The 22812-nt window shown below is 38.4% G+C and overlaps 1 protein-coding gene across 1 annotated transcript in view; it reads left to right on the forward strand.

The window, feature by feature from the left end:
• phlpp2 (PH domain and leucine rich repeat protein phosphatase 2) overlaps positions 1–22812 on the forward strand; it is a 162903-nt gene that overhangs the window by 94538 nt on the left and 45553 nt on the right. The window contains exons 6-8 of the mRNA XM_072596139.1: positions 15–163; positions 7762–7908; positions 9361–9591. Of these exons, the coding sequence (XP_072452240.1) occupies positions 15–163; positions 7762–7908; positions 9361–9591 (527 nt within the window). The remainder of the gene's footprint in view (positions 1–14; positions 164–7761; positions 7909–9360; positions 9592–22812) is intronic.

Below are 22812 nucleotides of genomic sequence, written 5' to 3' on the forward strand. Positions count from 1 at the left end.
TGGCTTATTTGCAGGTTGTGTCTCAGAGAATTGGTACAGTTGATCTGTCATGTTATAGCCTAGAAGAACTTCCTGAGTATCTCTTTTTCAGTCAAGATATCACACATCTCAATCTACGGCATAATTTTATGCAGGCAGATGCTGGACTCTGCAATCTTAACAGGTATTTGATATACTTGAGTGCTTTCCATTTGTTCCATGTTTCTCTCTTATTCTTAATATCTTGCACCTATGGGTGAAATTATGAAACCTAGTCAATGCTGATAAAGTAGTAATATCTGACTTAACTTACTGTACTATCCTATCTGAAGACTGATACATAGTTAAATGTTCACACTAAAAATAAGCAAATACAATGGAAAAGAACTAGTCTAAATTGCAGTTATTTTTCATAATTTGGGAATTTTAAAAACACGTATTTTGAAGTATACTCATTGAGAAAGATGCTGGAATGCTACCAGAACTAGACATCCAGGTAGCACGGGGAAAATGAGGAATTGAAGGAAATTGTTTTTTGTAAGAAGATTACACTGGAGAAATTAATAGGGCTGAATGTTCATAAATCCCTGGATCTGATAGTCTTCATTGCAGAATGTTGAGGTAGCTATAGAAATACTGAATCCATTCGTAATTATCTTCCAAAATCCTCTCAATTCTAGAATAATTACTATGGGTTGGAAGGTAGCAAATGTCACTCATGATTTAAGAAGGGAGGAAATGGTAAACAGGGAATCACAGACCTGCTAGCCTTCTAGCAGTAATGAGAAAAATGCTAGAAACGCTTGGTAGATAATGACCTGATGCGGCATAGCCAATGTGGATTTGCAAATGGCATTTGACGAAACTTGAAATTTTTGAAGATGTTCCCATCAAAATTGATAAAGGAAAGCTGATAGATGTAGTTTACATCGATTTTCAGAAGGTTTTTGCTAAACTCCCCTACAGGAGGCTGGTTAGAAAGATTACCTGTTATCCCACATGCCTTAATATGCTGGTATGGATTAATGATTGGTTAACAGACAGAAAAGGAGAATAAATGGGTCACTCTAGTATTGGCAAGCTGTAACTAATGGGTTACTGCAGGAATTTATACTTCCACCTCAGCTGTTCACAATATAAACCAATTACTTGGAGTAATATTTCCAAACTTGTGGCAAACACAAAAAGCTAAGTGGGAATGTGTCTTATGATGAAGATGTACATTGGTTTCAGGAGGATTTGGACAGGCTTGGAGAATGGGCAAGAACATGCAGATAGAATGTAATATGGGAAAATATGAAGTTGTTCATTTTGGTTTACGAAACAGATGTGCAGAGTATTTCTTAATTGGTGGTCAGTTGGAAAGTGTAGATGTATAAAGTGATTTAGGTATCCTTGTCGGTAAGTTACTGAAGTCAAATGTGCATATACAGTATACTGTTATAAAGGCTAATGGAATGTTAGCCTTGTGGTCGTCTCTACATTGGGGAGACTGGGCGCCTCCTAGGAGAGCGCTTTAGGGAACATCTCCGAGCTGGAAGTTTGGAACTGGGGTGAGGTGAGGGAAGGGGAAATGAGGAAACGTTTGAAGTCCACATTGATGCCCTGGGGTTGAAGTGTTCCGAGGCGGAAGATGAGGCGTTCTTCCTCCAGGCGTCAGGTGGTGAGGTAGCGGCGGCGGAGGCCCAGGACCTCCATGTCCTCGGCAGAGTGGGAGGGGGAGTTGAAATGTTGGGCCACAGGGCGGTGTGGTTGATTGGTGCGGATGTTCCAGAGATGTTCACTAAAGCGCTCTGCTAGGAGGCGTCCAGTCTCCCCAATGTAGAGGTGACCGCATTGGGAGCAACGGATACAATAAATGATATTGGTGGATGTGCAGGTAAAACTTTTGATAGATGTGGCAGGCTCCTTTAGGGCCTTGGATGGAGGTGAGGGAGGAGGTGTGGGCGCAGGTTTTGAAATTCTTGCGGTGGTAGGGGAAGTTGCCAGGATGGAAGGGTGGGTTGTAGGGGGGGCGTGGACCTCACCAGGTAGTCACAGAGGGAATGGTCTTTGTGGAAGCGGAAAGGGGTGGGGAGGGAAATACACCCCTGGCGGTGGGGTCCATTTGGAGGTGGCGGAAATGTCGGCAGATTATGCGAAGGTTGGTAGGGTGGAAGATGAACACCGGGGTGTTCTGTCCTTGTTACGGTTGGAGGTGTGGGGTCTGAGGTGTGGGAAGTGGATGAGATGCATTGGAGGGCATCTTATATTATTGCGGCAGAGTGTGCAACAAAGGGTGGCAAGACTGTCTCATGAAGAGAGATTGGGCAAACTGGATCTGTATTCTCTAGAGTTTCAAAGAATGAGAAGTGATCTATTTGAAACCTACAAAATACGTAAAGTGTTAGATACGTAAGATGTTTCCCCTGATTAGGGATTGTAGAACCGGGGGGGGGGCACAATTTAAAAATAAGGGAAGTTGCTGCTTCGATCTGAGATGAGCAGAAATTCTTTTACTAAGGGTTTTGTGAATCTTTGGAATCCTCTATCACAGAAAACTATGGAAACGCTCTCATTATGTTTGAGGGAGAAATTGTTACTTTTCTGATTACCAGTAACACCCAACGTTATGGGGATAAGTGAGTAAAAGGTGTTGAAGTGTTTGATCAGCCATGATCTTCTTGAATGACAGGACAGGCTGAATGGCCAACTGTTGATCCCCTTTATTCTGATATTCAGTTGAAATCAACGTGCATAGAAATTGCAAATGACGTACAGACTTGAGCTATAAAGTTCCAAACTTTAACAAGTTATGGAGAACTTTTCTTAAAACTTTAAGAAAATGGATTACCTTAAAGAATCTAATCTGTAGTCAAAGACTTGCATAAGGGGAAGTTCAGTTGAAAATTTTAGTCAAAAGTATATGTAGTTATGCTTTATTGTGTTTTTCAATGTGAAAATATGAATGATCATCAAAGGTGATGTTTGTTTTCCATGATTCTGTTCCTGCATAGTAAAAGCTTTGTTTTAAACCATGACATCTTATAACTTCATTCTTTCACGCAATAACAGGGGATTTTACATTTCCCTTAGCATGTTCATGGTCTTACTGGGGATTATAACCGCGTTAGTATTCTTTTAACACACTGTGCAAAGAATTCAATCTCCACATTGGGTGACTGTCCATGTGTAGTTTGCACATTCTCCCTGTGTTGGCGTGAGTTTTCTCCAGGTGCTCCCATTTCCTCCCACAGTCCAAAGATGTGCAATGTAGGTGGATTGGCCATGCTAAATTGTCCATATCATCCAGGGATGTGCTGATGACTTGGATTAGCTATTGTAAATGCAGGGTTACAAGGAAAGAGTGGGGGGGTGAGTCTGGGTGGAGTCCTTTTTGGAGGATCAGTGTGGACTCGATGAGCTGAATGACCTGTTTCCATACTGTAGGGATTCTATGGATTGGGGTAGATGCATTTAGATTGGACAAAAAGTAGAAATCAAATAAAAACATAAACAGTTCTGGAAATAGTAAGTAGGTCAAGCAACATCTGCAGAAATAAAAGGAGAGCTAACATTTTGGTTGTGGACCATGAATACAAATTCGGACAGATGGCAACAAATTGTGCATAATTAGCATAATTATTCTGAATGTTTTTGGAAAGCCCTAGCTCTCTCAATTTTGCCACTAATTGGAATATTTGCATCTGAAAGTATAATTTTTTAAATGCTAGTTATATAATTTTAAGTGAAGAAAACCCATTATACTTGGCTGAGAGGTATATTCATTTTAAATGTCTTTGAAAATGTTTCCCATTGGGACCCATTTAAGAAGCTTGAACCTTAACTGCATGCAGGACATCAGAAAGCGTGCTGAAGCTTGCTGTTCATGTTCTCTTATTTCATTCATAAAATGTATTCTGAATATGTATCTATATTTATGGCCAAAAATGGAGAACTGGAAGTTAGTGAATATTTGAATACTTTCTAGAAAGGTTTGAAGGGAACCCATGTGGCTCGTTGGAGATGTTATCAAATTTAATGTGATCCACCTGCAAATCTAATGTGGACCATTAAAGGAGATCATGGCTGAACTGTTGCCCAATTCTGTACACCTGCCTTTGGCCCATATCCCGTAATATCTTTGTTCAACAAAAAATTATCTATCTTAGATTTAAAACTGACAACTGATTCCGCATCCACTACAATTTGTAGATGAGAGTTTTGCATTTATCGCACTTAATGAATTATATACCAATGTCAAGTTATGCTGTTTGAATTTAAGAATGCGCCGGCTACATTTCACTGATTAATGAAATGTGTTATATCTAAATTGTCTAATTGTGCAGTAATTAATTATTTGACTGACATCATTGTATATAGTAGTACATGGAAAGAAAATTTGTTCGCAATACTACAATCAGCTGGGTTGATGTTAAATCTAGCAAAAAGTGAGTTTGCAAAAGTCAAGGTGACTTACTTGGAGCAGATTGTGGGACAAGGAACAGTTGTCATCCTGAAGGGCAAAAGTAAAGATTGTAGTTGACATTCTTGCCCATAAAACAAAATGGAAGATAATGGCATTTAAGTAATTTGGCCAGTTTTGTTATTTTCTCTTATTTATCCCTTAACCCTTTTTGTTTGTTTATTTGTCTGCCCTTTATGTAAATGGAGGTTTGAAAATGAATGCTTTAGATGTAAAGCACAGAAAGTAATCACCTTTACCACATTATTAATTTTCTCTCTGCTGTTGTGTACGAGTAATTTTTTTAAATACAAAACTGGTGTGTACAAATTAATTATTTGCAAAATCTGGGATTGGTTATTCAAAAGTCTGATTAGGAACCATTGGAGTGGCTATTTGGGGTTTTTTGACTGTTTAGTTTTACTGCAAGTACAGGGAGAGAGACTGGTTTGGTTCTCTGTCTCCGTGTCAAAACAGAAGGCAAATGAAATGTTGGCAAAATCGCAGGATATTGGTCAGACCACACCTAGATTTTTGATCTCCTTTTTTAAGGAGAGATCTGCTGTATTGGAGGCAGTTAAGATAAAGCTTATTAATTAGATTGCTGAGGTTGTCATTCAAAATGATTAAGCCTGTTTTCTTTGAAATCAATGAGAATGAAAGGTGATTTTCTGAAATCACAAAATTCTGAATGAACTTTACAGGGTAGCTGCTGAGATGGTATCTCACCAGTTGGAAGAATCGAGAACTAGAGACTATTGTCTCAGAAAATGGGGTCTTCTGTTTCAAATGGTGATAACAAGGATTTTTTCCTGAGGGTCATGACCTCTTGAATTCTCTACTTTAGAGTGCTGTGGAGGATTAAGTCATTGAATAGATTCATTCTTAAACAGTAAAGTCCAGAGTTCTGGTGAGCAGACAGAAAAATGGAACTGAGGCGAAGACCAAATTGACCACAATTTTATTGAGTAGAGGAGTTGGGTTTGAGAGGTCATATGTCCCTTACGAATGAACACTTCTCACATAATCTTGGTAAGTTCCCTATTGAAGGACTAAAAGCAACAATTAATATTCGTCTTATGCTTATAAAGTAGTAAGAATCCTGAGGAGACTCTCAAAAGTATTATTGCATAAAGAACTTGACAATGTGCTGAATAAACAAGCATCATGACAGGTGGTCAAATACTTTTGTTTGAGAATTAGAATTCCTACAGTGTGGAAACAAGCCCTTCGGCCCAGCAAGTCCACACTGACCCTCCGAAGAGCAACCCACCCAGACCCATTACTCTACATTTCCCCCTGACTAATGCACCTAACCTACACATTCCTGAACACTGGCAATTTAGCATGGCCAATTCACCTAACCTGCACATCTTTGGACTTTGGGAGGAAACCGGAGCACCTGGAGGAAACCCACGCAGACACAGGGAGAATGTGCAAACTCCACACAGATAGTCACCCGAGGCCGGAATCGAACCCAGGTCCCTGATGCTGAGGCAGCAGTGCTAACCACTCAACCAGTGCTGCCCTGCTTTTAAAAAAAACTTAAACGATGCCCTATAGCAGAGGCTTGGTGGGTTGGAGGGGGGATTTGAAAGGTTATGGCCCAACTGGCTGAATGCATGAACACCATAATGATATTGGGGGGGGAGGGAGGAGAGAAAAACCAAGGATGTACATAAGGTCAACATTGGATTGCCGTGTTCTCTGTGGATCCATAGGACCGAAAGAGATTAGAAAACTAGGGAAAAATGAGCCATGGAGGAACTTGAAATATGAGTGTGGATTTTACATATTGTGGGTTGGTAAACTAAAGGCCATTGTAGGTCAGTGAACACAAAAATGCTGCAAGTATTGGATCTGGGGCAAATTAGGATACAGGCAACAGAATATTTGAGTGCTCATTTGTTAAGGCTGCAATATGTAAGGCTGGCCAGGAGGGAATTGGACTAATCAAGTCTGCAGTTAAAAATAGGAAAGTTTCAACAGCTAATGGGCTTGAGGCAGCATTGGAGACCAGTGGTGTTATGGAGGGAATGTAGATGGCCTTGGTAATCAAACATATTTGTGGTTGGGAAACTCAGCTTGGGGCCAAAATAGGATACTGGGTCAGCCTAAGACTGTTGAAGAGTGATAGCAATTTGTTGATTGAAGTCTAAAATTGGATGCACTTCACTAGAAATGGTTACTTTGGGATGTGAACTTGTGTTACTGAAATAGCAGTTTGAAAAATGAATAATGGTAATCTAAAACTGGTACCATGAAACATGCCAGTGAAGCTGCCAGACTATCGTGTCGCTATTATATTTTGGGGAAAGAAACCTGGTGTATGTGCCCGATCTAGTTTGTGTACTGTTTCAATCGCACAGCAGCAAGCCTTTATACTGGCCCAGTTATTCACACTGTGGTATAAAACTGTTGCAGAGCAACGTTGTTCGAGCTTCTTTGCCACGAGTTGAAGAAAGCAACCGTGGGCCATTATTTTCTCAAGGCAACTAAGGATGAGCATTGAATATTAGACTTGCAAAGGGTTTTTTTGTGTGTTGACTTGTAGCAAAGACTTATGCAGTCTAAGTATACTGATACATTTGCTTTGAGCTTGCTGTCTAAGCATTGCAATTGGTTTAAGTTGGCCTACAAACGGTAGGTTTTATTTAGACTTCTATTCCTGTACATTTTTATGACACTGCAAAATTTGAATAATTCCATGTAAGTCAGTCATGGACAGTAATGGTGTTAAGGAATAATATTGTGTTCACACCCAGTAAAATGCATTAAATAACTGATTTCATTCTGATATTAATAATAAAACTGATTTTATTCTGCAATTTGTCTAGCATAATATGGTTCACTTTATTGTAATTATCTTTTCATAAATTTTTGCCAATAATATGCTTTATCAAATAATTTTGGAAAACCAGCTATATAGCATCAAGACTATCTTGATTGAACATTCCAGTCAGCTCCTCATCAAAACAATGGGGTGGCACTTGGGAATTCCTAATCACTGCAAACTGTTTATGAATTTTTTGTTTTGTTTGCTCTGTTCTCCAGACAGCTCATTCATAAATCCTTAATAGAAGCTCAGTAGGTTCTCACAGTTTTCTAGCCAATATTCCTTGCTGTTCAGTTGTATGTTATTTCTCTCTTCTGATTTATATGTTTCTATGTTGAGTAAAGTGTGATTTGATTGGCAAGGTTGTGATAAACAGGTGATAGATACAGAAAATACATGTTATGCAGTAGCAAACATGTACAATACAAAATAATGTGAATTAGCCTATTAAATGGAATTAAACTAATTCCTGCTAAGACAAATTAACTTATTTTAACCTTAGGTTTACTCAGCTGAAAAGCTTGAACCTGTCGAATAATAAACTGAAAACATTTCCAGCATCCTTATGTGAAATCTCAACTCTTACTGAAGTCAACCTCTCCTGTAACAGGATTCAAAATATCCCTGAGGAGATTGGGAATTTGCAAAAGTAAGTGTTATATTATAGGAGGCAATTAAGTGTAGAGAAACTTGTTCCTCATTTTCTGATGGATGTAATGGATTTTTTATTTCTCTTTTTCTGTCCCCTCCTATCTTTCAAAGCGTTTTGCAGATTCCATTTTACACATTATACAGAATACGTTGATATACAATAGCACCTGTGCAAATCCATTTACTTTGCTACTTTTATTTTACAACTGATGAACATTTTGTCATCTCTCAATGATCATAAGGCAAGGCATTCTGCAAAATTATGTTCTGATTTAGAAAGTGCAGTCATTTCTCTGTATCCATGATGATTCCATTTCTGAGAGCCCCTACGAATATGAAATCGTGAGCGCTGAGTTCTCTTAAAAGTAAGTATTCTTTTTTTAAAAAAAGGTTAGGAATCACAGATACGGAAGTTTTGACCACAGATGTTAAATTTTGTTGGTTTTTTTAGTGTGAATAGGCAGATTCCCGATTCATGATTTCGTGGATAAGAGGACTTACTGAATCTAGTGGATTTTAAGTTTCAGCCATTTCAAAATTTGATAGCCATTTTGTTCTTTTTTGCATTACATCATTATTTAGCATATGCAACATACAAACAGGCTATTGAAACAAACTTGTCCATTCAAACATTTTGTTCCAATGAGCCTCCTAACCCTTTTATCTACCCTATTTTTATACTTGTTTCTCACGCATGTACTTATTTCACCCTTTCCTTGCACCCAAGCTAACTGCCTCAACTAATTCTTGTGGTAGCACAGTCTATGTTATCCAAGTTTCTCCTTTGTTCCTTTTTGGAGTCATTAATTATTATTTTATATTTATGACATTTAGTCACTGGACATCTCACAAACAATTTCTTAATGTTTAGCCTCTCTCATCCTTCCATTATCTTAAAGACTTCTATTCTGTCCTTCAGTTTTTATTACATTGCTAAATATCTAGATATGTGTCTTTCATATTTTTAAAGCACGGTGTCTCAGTGGTTAGCACTGCTGCCTCACAGCACCAGGGTGCCAGGTTCATTTCCAACCTCGAGCATCATTCTCCCAGGTCTGTGTGGGTTTCCTCCAGGTGCTCCGGTTTCCTCCCCACAGTCCAAAGATATGCAGGTCAGGTGAATTGGCCATGCTAAATTGCCCATAGTGTTAGGTGCATTAGTCAGAGGGAAAAGGGGTTTGGGTGGGTAACTCTTTGGACAGTTGTTGTGGACTCGTTGGGCTGAAGGGTCTGTTTTCACACTGTAGGGAATCTAATCCATTCTAATATAATATATTTTCAGAATTAAAGTACAAAAACTCTTTGTCAATTAAGTGCCAAATATTCCCTTTGCCTTTTATGCCCAAAAAGCTATGTAACATTTTGTTTTACAAGTGGGTGTGCAGTATATTTAAAGAAAAGTTAGCGTATTATTTTCTATCCAATACTTATGATTTCTTTTCATTCCAAGTCTTCAGACTTTCATTCTGGATGGGAATTGTCTTCAAGATTTGCCTTCAGAATTGGGAAATGTACAACAGCTTACCCATCTTGGCTTGTCCTTCAATGACTTCACTGTGATCCCAGCAGTGTGTGAAATTTTAACAGCCATGGATAAGCTCTGCATGGCTGGAAACCATTTGCAGATGTTGGTATTGGAAACACTGGGACGAATGACTCACATTAAGCACCTGGACCTCAGGTAAGGTAACAGAAAATACTGCAGTAATAGCTCTATAAATGCGTTTATCTGAATTGTCGAGTTGCGTGTTAGGTATATTATATGCTTCTTGTTTTTGCAAAGATTTTCTGCAAATATACTATTGCACATTTAATCTGATGAATTCAGTATTGACAAGAAAAATGTACAGTACTAATGAGAAGACACCTGACAAAACTCCCTCAAACACTCAAAGGATCTGTTACGTTCCTGCACTGAATTTACAATGAATTAGTCTGCTTATAAATGCAGTGTAGCTGCTTTTTTAATGAGCAAATATGTCTTTTCCCTCAAATCACTAATAGAAAGACCTGTCTTGAATTCCTTGAGGTATTGAATTACTTGTTTTGAATGTAATGGCTGTATTTGTGAATCCTATAATACTTTAGAAGATAGAATTTTGTTTTTAAATGTTGGATCTTGTATCAACTCTGAATAATAGAATCAAAGGGTGTGACATCAATGAGATTCATATTTGCTGAGTTTTAGAGACAAGTGCATCTGTATACAGCCTGCAGATGCTAAAGACATTTTTTGTTATTGATTAGCATGGTTGTACTAATACCTGTAAGTAAGATTTTGTCCAAACAGCCAGAACATTTAAGAGGAGTGAATTCTAGAATTCCACTGATGTAACTGATGTTATGAGGATGTCCGATTATTTGGCAATAGCTTCTTTGTTTGTTTCTTATATTTGTGGGATGGGGCCAGTAACTGGTTAGGCCAGCATTTATTCCCAACACAAATCCCTTTTAGGAATAAGCTGCTGCCTTGAAGTGCTGTAGTCCCTGGCATGTCAGTATCCCGACGGTGTGGTTAGGAAGGGAAATCCAGGATTGTGACTCAATGGCAGTAAAGTTCCAAATTGGGATGGAAATTGTAAATTTCTGCAACTTGAAGATATATCCTTGATGTTTTACAAGAAATAAGAAAAGAAACGGACAGATAGAACTTGCAAATCAATTAGGGGTGAAATTGTTTGCCAGAGCCAAGAAGACAGGTAATTGAAATATTGGCAAAGCATGTGGGACTGGTAGAAATGCAAGGAGTTCTAACTACAATGTTAAAAAAAGAGATAAAGCAGCTTGAAAGGAAAATGGAATTAGAACTTAAAAGAATTAAGCTTGAGGGATTAAAAGAAGAGAAAAGCAACCAGCATTTCAGAGCGTTGAGAAGGCACTAGAAAGAGATTGCAAGAGGAGAAAGAAAGGTAAAATAATGGCAAAAGAGATAAGGAATGCCAGCTTAAAATAATTCACTTTGAAAAACAAGAGACTTACATTGCCAAAGAAGGCTCTGATGAGGTAAAACCTAGGCATAATCTAAAATGCAGAAAGGGAATGTTTAAATTTGTACAGACCTTCCCATAATTTGAGGAAAAGTAAATGAAATAATTCTGTGTCTTTTGAGAAAATAATGAAACAAATGTAGGACAAAAGGAAAACTGGATGTTACTCATGCAGAGCAGCTTAACAGTATGCATGAATTTTATGTCTTACTGCCAGAGGAGGTTTCTGTGGATTATAATACAGTAGAAAAGGCTTTTCTGGGGGCTTAGGAGTCAGCTTCTGAAGCACCCATACAAAAGTTTCGACACTTGAAACAGCCCAGGTAAACTTTTATATTGAATTTGTAAAGTAATTTTGATGGGAATTAGAAATAAATAACCATGTGTTGAAGCTCTCAGAAAAAATATTCTCTTAGAACAATTTAGAATGGCTGACAATGATGTGCCGATCCCACAAAACAAAGCCTTATTTCTGTCACCCACACCAATACACCCAAAATGGAAAAAAGGTGGGAAAGTGAAAGGAAGACAAGTAACCAGAATAAATGAGGTTCAACTGGGAATGTCGCAAGAGCACCTTTTTGGATCTGAAGAAAAATACTAAGGCTGGAGATGAAAATCAAAGATCTAAATATTTCCATTGTCGTAAGGTCGGGCACCTTTGTTTAGAATGCTGGACTTTGTGTAGGAAGCCTGTAACAATTTTTTCTATGGGGATTCATAAGAGTGAGTTCAGAAAGAGAACTGAAAAGGAAATTGAGAGACCAAATTGTTGCTTTAATTACAGAAAGGAAAAATAACCCCTTCTACAAACGCTGCAGCTGAACCTGTAACTGTATCATTAAAACAAAAATTAAACTCTTTTGCTGGAGAATGACATACTTTTTTCTCCAGAGAGTGTAATGAAAGTCAAAACGTTAACAAATGGGATAATGGCTGTACAAAAAGAGTGTGACTTGTTATCCAGAACAGCAATAATCAGAGTTGTTGAGAAATTACACATGGGTAGTGTTGATTTATTCCTAGATAATGACTTCCCTGCAGTAAAAGTTATAGCTTTGCCTATAATCACACAGTCCAAGTGAGGTTAAAGGGACAGAACAGTTACAGGAACAAGTTCCAGGTATTTTTCCATAGTGTGTGGTGACCAGAGGAATGGCTAAACAAAGTCCATCGCCAAAGCCTACGCCAGATGAAGCCTAACCAGGTGAAAGGAATGCTATTAAGCAGATGTTAAAAGTAGCTGAAACTTTATCTCAGGATGAAGATTCAAAAGAAGTGTTTAGTATGTTATCTTTAGCTGAGGTTCAGAAACCAGATTCAGGTAAGTTATACGGCAGCTTGTATGTAAAGGCAAATCTAGTAAGGTTGCTTAAGAAATTCAAGGAAACCTGCCATGATACACCACAAAGTACGATGTTAGACAGGGATAATGTGAACGTAGGGGAATCAGTATCAATTAAAGGATATCCTTATCAGTGAAGCCTACATAAACCAGATAAAGTGAAATCAACATGCTAGAAAATTGCTGGATTGAACTCAAAAAAATTTGGAGTTCGCCATTGGTATTTGTTCCCAGTACTAATTGGTCAACTAGAGTCTGCATTGATTTGCAGAAACTTAAAAGCAGAAACAGATTCCTAAGTAATTACTCAATTAAAAATTTATATTGATAGGGTTGGCAGTATCATGTTCCTTTGAAAGAATAGGAATAGAAATTTATTGTCATGTGTACTTCTACATGAAAAATACTGTCAGTTCTTCTGTAGCATGATGGTCGCGTTCTTGTGCAACCTTGTGATATAGAAAAATCACTGTTTAGAAACAGCATTTAGTGTTGGAGCTGTAATCACATTACAACCAACACGTATTTTTAAAGTTTACGCTGTGGAAACAGCATCCCCAATTTGTCAATTGTGTTACAAAACACACGTTATAATGGAACAACCTGAACATTGAAATGTTTTATGAGTTGCCCCAACATGGCACCTACATCCTTGACAGAAGTCATACTTAGTAATGAAAAGGAATAAAATTAAGAGAAAGATCATGTTAGTTCAGTAGATGGGTTCAGGTAAAGCCAATTCAGGGAAGATGGAATACTCTGAATACGCAGCTCGGATGAGACCGCCACACTGGGCTGCTGGATAATAGGCCAGGCACATCTGCTGAAGAAGACTGCTTGGGCCGCTGGAGTACCTGGACACCAAAGACAAAGGAGACCACCACACTGGAGACTGCCACACCAGGCTGAGGGGATCTCTATCCTCTTTCAGGCACCCAGGCCTAGCTGTGGACCTGGAGCCTTGGTATAGCCTGCATATCCAGGCTGGGGGATGTCAGCCCAGGACCCGCTCTTTGCTTGCCAGGAGACCCCGAGCAGTGTTCAGCTCGTCCTAGCATTGCTGCCACAGCCACTGGAGGCTGCCTCCATTATCTGAAGAAAAAAAACAAAGTGCAAAAGTAATAAAAAGAATAAAAGAAAGCAAGCTGATGAGAGTGGGTGAGTAGTGGGCCTAGCCCCCTTACTACACCACCATCTTGGGGAAACAAAGATTGATCTATTGAAGGGTTACTATGAAGTACATTGTCATCAAGAGTTAAAGAGATAATAGCCTTTATAACACCAAATGGGTTTTATCAAACAGATTAAAAATGCCCAAGCTACATTCTATTGACTTGTGATTCAAGCTGTAACTGACATGAATAGCAGTCATTCAGGCAACTTGATCAACTTGATGGTTAAATTTGAATAGTTACAAATTTTGTAACAATTTATGGAAGAGTGGGGCTCAACTATCAGTGCATTCTTCCCAGTTAAGTCATAACAGTGATTTAAGTGACTTACTCATCAGAGAACTCATAGACTTTTTAAAAAAAAACACGAAGAACTACGGATGCTGGGAATGACTTATGAAGGTCACTGGTCCTGAAACATTAACTCTGGTTTCTCTCCACATATGTTGCCTGACATGCTGAGTTTTTCCAGCGTATCTGCTTTTGTTTCAGAATTCTTAGTCTCTGAGCTGCTCTTACAGCCACAGTATTTGTATGACTGGCCTAGTTCAATTTCTGGTATACGGTGATCTCATAATGATGATGATACTAGGCCTATCCAATCTCATTATCATTCTAAATGCTTCAAACAACTTGCTCCTTAAGCTTTAAAGCATAATTACCAGCCATGTTTACAGAATGTTTCTTCATAATGCAACCCTTTCAGTTTTAGCATAATTCTGGTGAATCTGTATGTTTCCATTCCAAAGTCAATGTAGCTTTCCTAAAATTAAGAGTGTTGAAAATATTCAACAAGTTAGACAGTATTTATTGAGGGGAAAAAAAAGAGTTAATGTTGCAAGTTGACCTTTGATTATTTCTGTTGAAAAATCATTGAGGTGAAACATTAACTCTCTTCTTGAAACTAACTTAGCTTCTGAGTGTTTGAGCATTTTCAGTTTTTACTTCAGATCCCCAGTATCCCCACAACTGAATTCAGTACATCCAGATTTAGTCTGACCAAGCCTCTGTACAACTGAAATGTCACTTCTTTCCTTTTGTATTCAAGCTCCTTTGAGAAAAAGACAAACCTTGCACTGGCCTATTTGGTTACTTTTTATGCCATCTAGCCCCTCTCAATGATTTATATACACAACTGTTTAAATCCATTTCATTGCCACATTTTTTGAGGTTTCACCAGTGAAAAGATACAGAGCTGAATAGCTTTACACTTGCCCGCATTGAATTTCATCTGCCATAAATGCACTTTATGTAACTTTTATGTAAATTTTGTAACTGTTTATTGTCATTTACATAATGTAATGTATTCCTTAACATATGTTTATCAAGGTCTGTTTGTCTCTTGACCCTGTACTTGCTTTGTTCTTTTGACCAAAACATGTACAGTAGTAACTTCCGTTCCAGTTATCACATTACCACTGGAATGACAGCGTATCCATTGATCCCTCAGTGACAGAATCCTTGGAATCAGATTTCACATGCATGCTGATGATATCCAGCTCTAGCTCTCTACCAGTTCTCATGATTTTTCTGCTGCCTTCGTGTTGATATCACATGCTAAATTAAACACAGTTTCCTTCCTTAATCATTGACAAGATGAAAACCATTATCTTGAGCTCCTGTCACATTCCACACCCATCATCGAACCCTTGCTAATTTATCCATCATACAAGCCTCCAAAATCTTTGTGCTCTTTTAATTTTGACCTCTTAATTATCTCTGATTTTAATTTTCTACCACTGAGGTTTGTGCCTTGAGCTGCATACAGCCTAAATTTTTCCATAAATCTAACAACTTCTGTATCTCCCATTCTTAAGAACATAGTCCAGCATGGAATATGTATCCTCTCCAATGTGACTTAGTGTCATTTTTTGTTTGATAACATTTCTGTGAAGCTCCTTGGGAGGTTTTGGAGGTACATATAAATGCAGTTAGTTATAATTGAATTTTCCAGAGTTCAGTTGCAGTTAACTACAGTAGGTAGCTTCCAGCAACTTGGATTGGTTAGTGTGGCAGCATAAGTAACCAGTAGATGGCAGCATTGATCTCAGTAAATAACCACTTTGATAATGCAGTTTTCAAATGCACTACACGATAATTACAAATTAGAAATGTCGAAATCAAATAGAAACTGAAACATTAGGATGTATCTCTTTTGAAAGCATTTTTTTAATGTTCAAAAAACATCTGAAATTTAACTCATACATAACTAGTATGTCTCAAACGTAACATATTTATCCATACCTCACTTTCCTTTTAGAGTCATAGAGTCATAGAGTCATAGAGATGTACAGCATGGAAACAGACCCTTTGGTCCAGCCTGTCCATGCTGACCAGATATCCCAACCCAATCTAGTTCCACCTGCAAGCACCCAGTCTATATTCCTCCAAACCCTTCCTATTCATATATCCATCAAAATGCCTCTTAAACGTTGCAATTGTACCAGCTTCCACCACATCCTCTGGCAGCTCATTCCATACACGTACCATCCTCTGCGTGAAAAAGTTGCCCCTTAGGTCTCTTTTATATCTTTCCCCTCTCACCCTAAACCTGTGCCCTCTAGTTCTGGACTCCCCAACCCCAGGTAAAAGGCTTTGTCTATTTATCCTATCCATGTCCCTCATAATTTTTGTAAACCTCTATAAGGTCACCCCTCAGCCTCTGATGCTCCCTTTTATGTTAAAGACAATTGCATGTATGTAAGCACAAAAAAAAGTTAGCTGTCAGAGATAATAACGGAAAGGAACATGGTGTTTTGGTGACAAAAGAGAACTGGTTCATAAAGGGCAGTTCTGGGTACTGGAGACTTCACTTTAAAATTGTGGTCATGTTCTTGAACCCTTTGACTTTCAGTGAAACATTGGTTTCCAGATTAATCAACAGTAGAATTAGAGTTTGGATTTTCTGAATAGGAAGTTGCTGAGGGACCTATGTGTAATACTGTATGGTATATGTGCAGTATTGTGTACTCTTAGCTGAAGTAACTTGCAAAATGAATAACTGAATATAAAAAAAAATTACTGTTCAGTTAGAATTTTTCAGAATAGAATAGCAATTTATTGTCAGGTGTATTTTTACAAAAACTAGTGAAATGTTTTATAAGTTACCATATATGGCACCTCCACTAATGACAGAAGTCATTGATAAGAAAGTATAAATTAAGGCAGAGTTCATCTCCTATCTCTTGACTACCTTTTCATCAGGAAATATATTAACATATTATAATTTGAAACTACATTCTCAAACCCTACATTAGTAAAATCACCTTAAAAGTGAATTACATTTTTATATTTAAAAATTTGAGCACTGTAAATTAGTGTTACAGTCAGCCAGGACTAGCTGCGCCAATCAACTTCTGCCACGAGAAATACATTTAGTGTGAAGGAACCATCTCTTCTTGACGGGTAGCCTGTTGTTCAATTTGTGTTTCTGCAAACAAGTTTTGGCTCCAGTGTATCCAGCCCAGCTCTGTTTTTGATAACTTAAGTTAGCTCTCTGCCAGTTGATTATTCTTACTCTGGATTTACAAATGTTATTTTCCATTGTCATCCTAAACTCAATCATGCAATCATTGCTATCTCCTAAATCTTTGCCAACTGTTACTTGATCTACTTGCCCTCCGTTCCAAGAGCTAGATTTCTCAGTGGTTCCTTTCGTGTTGAGCTTGGTACCTGTTGATGAGGGGAATTCTTCTGAACAGATCACATGATGCAGGAGCAGAAGTAAACATTCAGTCCATCAAGTCTGTTCGACCATTCAATGAGGTCATGGCTATTCTAATGATCCTTAACTCCACTTCCCTGCTTTTTCTTCATAACCCTTGATTCACTTGCTAATTCAAGGCTGAGATACATATATTTTGAATATATTTAGTAATGCAACTTGACAGCTTTCTACAATAAAGAATTCCATGAATCAACGTCACTCTGAGAGGAGAAAGTCCTCCTCATCTGTTGTTGGATGATCCCTTATTCTGAGTTTATGCCTTGGAGGTTTAGACTTTCCCATAAGTGGGGGGAAAACCTCTCCATATCTATCCTGTAAACCCCTTGGTAATCGTATATGCTTCAAAAGGTCTTCTGTCATTTTTCTAGACTCCCGAGTTCAGGCCCAACTTATCCAACCTCTCCTGTTAAAATCCCTCCACACCTGGAATCAATCTACTGAACCTTCTCAGGACTGCCTCCAGTGCCGGTATATTTTTCTTTAGATGAAGGACTGAAGTGTTCCACAGTTCTCCAGATGTGGTCTGATTAGTGCCTTGTGTAGTTTTAGCAACACCTCCCTATTTTTATACTCTGTTCCCAACTGAATCTCTGAATGCTTGTCCTTTGCCACCATTTCCACTACCACAGTCCCAGTCTATGTATGGGAACTCAAAGTCCCCCATTATAACTATGCTGTTTACACTTCTGCATATTTTTCTTGCAGATTTGGTGGTGGGAACAGGGTACTGAGTTAAATGATCAACCATGATTATTATGAATGGCGCAAAACTTGAAGGACCTACTCCTGCTATTTTCAGTGCATCTATGGGGATGAACCACATTCCAGAATACGAGCTGTTAGGTTAGATAGGAAAGGAAAGAAAGGAAAAGTGGCAATATTAATTAAGGAGAATGTTTTGGTTTTAGAGAGAGAGATGCCTGGGCAGTTTCAAAGTCCAGGGATAGGTTGTGGAGGGTTGGATGTGTGGGATTCTATTCAGCGGGTCACTGCAGCCTTGGTGGGTTGAATGGCATCTACCTGCACTGTAGGCAGCCTATGATTCAATGATAAGGTCTATTTGGCTAAGAAATAAAAGAGATGTTATTACACTGATATATTACTAATGATAACCATAGGCCACTAAACAGCAGGAAGAGGAGGAAATTTGCTGAAGTGCTTAAACCATAGAGTAATAATAATTGGGGATTTCCATTATCCTAATGTAAACTGCTATAGTAATAGTGAAAAAACTGAGGCTGAGATACTAAATGTGTACTTTGCAGTTTGTTTTAACCAAGGAAGTTGATGCTGCCAAATTCGTCATAATAGTTAGACTATTGTTTGGACTAAACTTTAATAGAAGATTCAGTAGAAAGCCTGGTTGTACTTAAAGTTGTTATCAGGACTGGATGGAGTATAAAAAAGATACTGAAGAAATTGTGGAGGTATTGGCCGAAAATGTGCTGTTTTCTATAGAAAGGAAAATGTGGTATAGAGCTAAAGAATTGGAAACATTAAGCCTTCTTCAGAAAAGCAGGTAAATCCAGAAATTAAAGGTCGGTCAATTTAGCCTTGGTGGAAAAGCTTTTAGTAGCAACGATCCAGAACCAAACAAATGGGATATCTCAAAATTGAACATTCATCAACTACAATCTGTAGGCTGATGGCCCAGCAAATCCTTCTTTCAATTAACCCTGATTCATTGAGGAGAATGTGCCATGTGCTACACCAGGCATATCTAAAAATAAGCTGCTAACCTAGTGAAGCTACAACACAGAACTATTTCCATGCTAGACAAAGGTAAGCAATCCCATAACCAACGGATAAACAAAGCTCTGCAATTTTGCTACATCCACTCATGAACAGTAAAGGACAATTAGCTAGCCAGAGGAGTTGTTTCAACAAATATACTTATCCTCAATGATTGGGGGGGACCCAGTAGATTGATGCCGAAGTGCTTAAATGTTTACGACTCTCTTCACCCAAAAGCTCTGAGTTGATGATCCATCTTAGCCTTTTCCTGAGGTCCCTAGCATCACATAGAGTCATAGAGATGTACAGCATGCAAACAGACCCTTCGGTCCAACCCGTCCATGCCAACCAGATATCCCAACCCAATCTAGTCCTACCTGCCAGCACCCGGCCCAAATCCCTCCAAACCCTTCCTATTCATATACCCACCTTCAACCGATTAGATTCCACTGCCTGTAATATCAAGAAATGGCTGACGACGCTGGATGCGAAAAAAGTCATGAGCAAGATCCTAGCTTGTAGTACTGGGCACTTCTACTTCAGAACTAGCTGCATCCATATCCAAGTTGTTTCAGTACAGCTATTATATTGGCATGTAGATCTTTTGTATTCACCCTGTTCTGATGTTGTTATACATCATGTAGACAAGGTGGTTAAAAAGGCATTTGGTACACTTGCCTTCATTGCTCAGTCCTCTGAGTTTAGGAATTGGGAAATCATGTTGAGCTTGTGCAGGGCATTAGTCACCCAGTTATAGGAAGTATATAATCAAGTTAGAGAGGGTTCAGAAAAGATTTACCAGGATTTTGCCAGGTGTTGAAGGATTTAGTGAGAAATAATGGCTGGATAGGCTGTGACATTTTTCACTGAACCGTAGGAAGTTGAGAGCCGATCTGACAGACGTTTATAAAATAATGAGAGGTATAGATAGAATTAATGGTTGCTGTCTTCCCCCTAGGATGGGGAATCTCGAGACTAAGGGGGCACATTTTTAAGGTGAGAGGAGAGAGATTTTAAAAAGTCGTGAGAGGCAAATTTCTTTACACAGTGTGGTTCGCATGTGGAATGTATTTCCTGAGAAGGTGGTGGATGTGGGTACAATTACAATATTTAAAAGAAATCTGGACAGCTACATGAATAGGAAAGATTTGGAGGGATATGAGCCAGGAGTAGGCAGGTGGGATTTGTTTAGTTTAGTTTAGGATTATGTTCAGCATGGACTAGTTGGATTGAAAGATCTGTTTCCATGCTGTATGATTTAACAACCTCTGGAGCAAGTGGTACTTGAACCTGGACCTCTTGGCATAAAGGTAGGGACATTGCTACCTTTATTAAAGAGCCTTGTTAAATATTGGCATCTATGTGTTTTCTAATCACCCTGTTCAGAGACATTATTACTTATTTCTGGAGCAGGTGGGACTTGAACCCCAGCCTTCTGGCTCAGAGATGGGACACTGTCACTACGTTACAAGACCCCCAATAATTGCATCTGTTCAGTTATGTGGAAATTTGCTCAGGTTCCACAAGGAACAGGACAAATTAAGAGAACTCTTGTGGTATGGTGGTAGTGTCCCCACCTCTGAGCCTGGAGACCTGGGTTCAAGACCGAGCTGCTTTAGAAGTGTGTCATAACGTGCCTGAACAGATTTATTAAAAATAAAACAAATCCCATCCAAGAGGACTCTTGTAACGCAATGGCAGTGTGTCTACCTCCAAGCCAAGAGGTCAGGTCCAAGTCCCACTGGCAAATTGGAAGTTGGGGGAATTGAAGGTGGCTGGGAGGTGTTAGGGTAGGGGTGGGGAACCTGCGGAATTCTAGGCCATTGTGTGTGGCCTTTTGAATGAATCCAAATTTTGCAACATGCACGAAAAATGCTTTCTTGCTTTTCAATCACTTATTGCTGCGAATCTACATTCTCCTACTTAACCAAAATCAAGGCGCCCTTAAGGTCACAGATGACGGATACCCATCTAGAGGATCAGCTAAAACTGCAGATCTCCATGCTGCAGCCAAATATTCAAATGCTTTCCTACAAAAAGCAGACACAACAAAATCATTAAAAGGCTAGTTAACTTTAGAATTAACATTTTTTTCTTTTTTTTAAGTTAGTTAGTATACTGTAGTTAGATTTTTACAAAATAATTTGAATTTTGAAGAATATATAATTGAAGCTTCTTGGATGCGGCCTTATTAGATTACAACTAACATAATGCGGCCTTCCAATATGAAAAGGTTCCCCACCTCTGTGTTAGGGGAAGCTTTCTATTGATTGGAGTATTAAAATACATAAGGTGAAACAAAAACAGAAAATACTGGAGAAACTCAGTAAGTCTGGAAGCATCTTTGAACAGGGGAACAGAATTGACGCTTCAAGTCTGGCACATCTCCCCTTCAGAAAGGAAAGAGGTTGGAAATTAGTGACTTTTATGCTGTTAACAGAGGGGAAAGAAGAGCAAATTGAACAGATGGTGAAGGTGGTTAGGGACAAATGAAAATGTAATTAGGTGTGAAAAGAAGCAAATGCGTCTGTTCTGCTGAGACATGGGATTTGAGTGAGGAAGATAGTTTGTCCCATATCTATCAGTTTTGGGTGAGAAATAAATGTTGGTCTGCCAGTGGCAACTACATCCTATAAGTGAAAAAGAAGAAGGATTGAAATATTTGGAACTCCAAGGCCATTTTAAAATTTAGTCTTTGTCAGATCATTGCATAACAGTGATGAGGCCATTTCTGAATGCTTTCAAGAAACTTATGAAATTGACTTGCAAGTCTCTGCTGATTAAATTTCAGTGTTAACACCTGTAGATCATAATATTAAATAAATATTCATCTTTTATCCCTTCCTTATTTGGAGGCCTGTTAGCCCAATTCACTGGATAGCTAGTTTGGAGTGCAGAGCGCTGCCAGCGGTGCAAGTTCAACTCCTGTACAGGCTGAGGTTACCAAGAAAGCCCTGCCTTCACAACTTCTCCCTTCACCTGAGGTGTGGTGACTCTCAGGTTAAACCACTAACAATAGTCTCTTGCTAATGAAAGAGCAGTTCTCTTGGACTAGGGCGACTTTTCCTTTGCCTTATTTTTCAATTAATTTTATATGTATTGAGCAACACTAATAAAAACATATGGAGTGGTTAAAAACATTTGGATAGATGGAAAATATATTTTCCTTTAAATATGTATTTGTCATTGTAAAGCTGGAGATTTGTAATTTTTCTAACATGGAATTTTCTTTTTTGCTTGTCAATTTAACTCGACAGTGCAAGAGCTAATAACATATACTGACCCTTAAATGCTGCATTAAAATGAAGTTCTGATCCTAGATGAGATCTTAGAATGCTTCAGATGGAAGCTTATATCGACTAACTTGAGTTGATGGGCATTGGGCTACAATTCCTAGTGAAGGCTCTCTGAATTTTCCAGTCTTCGGCTGGGTGTAAATGAATCTGTAACACTATTCAACAGGAAAGTATTTCTCCTCATGTTTTGGTGCACATGTTGTTTCTTTAATTAAAAACAGACATCCTAATCATTTATCTCATTTGCTGTTTGAGAGACACCAGCAACACACAAATCACCTGTATTGAATATAGTTTGGAGTAGTAGTTTGAAATGTCCTTTTGGTGTCTTTAGACACTTTTTTTTTCTTAACTAGTTTTCATTCTTCCTAATTGAAAAGCAGGGTACTTTGGATGCTGAAAATCTGACCTATAAACAAAGTACTAGAAAGAACTCAATAGGGAAGGCAGCACTTGTAAAGACAAAGAAATAAGCAGATGCTGCATGACCTGCTAATTCTTTTTTTCAAGCATTTTATCTTTCATTCTTCTTGTCTATGTTCTTGTTATTTCTGTTGGAAAATAACTGATCTATATATAACAACACAGTACTAATTTATCAGGCGTTTCCAATAATACTGGTTTTTACAGCTGCATCTCAT

Source organism: Chiloscyllium punctatum, chromosome 26 (genome assembly GCF_047496795.1).
Source record: "Chiloscyllium punctatum isolate Juve2018m chromosome 26, sChiPun1.3, whole genome shotgun sequence".
Taxonomy (NCBI): Eukaryota; Metazoa; Chordata; class Chondrichthyes; order Orectolobiformes; family Hemiscylliidae; genus Chiloscyllium; species Chiloscyllium punctatum.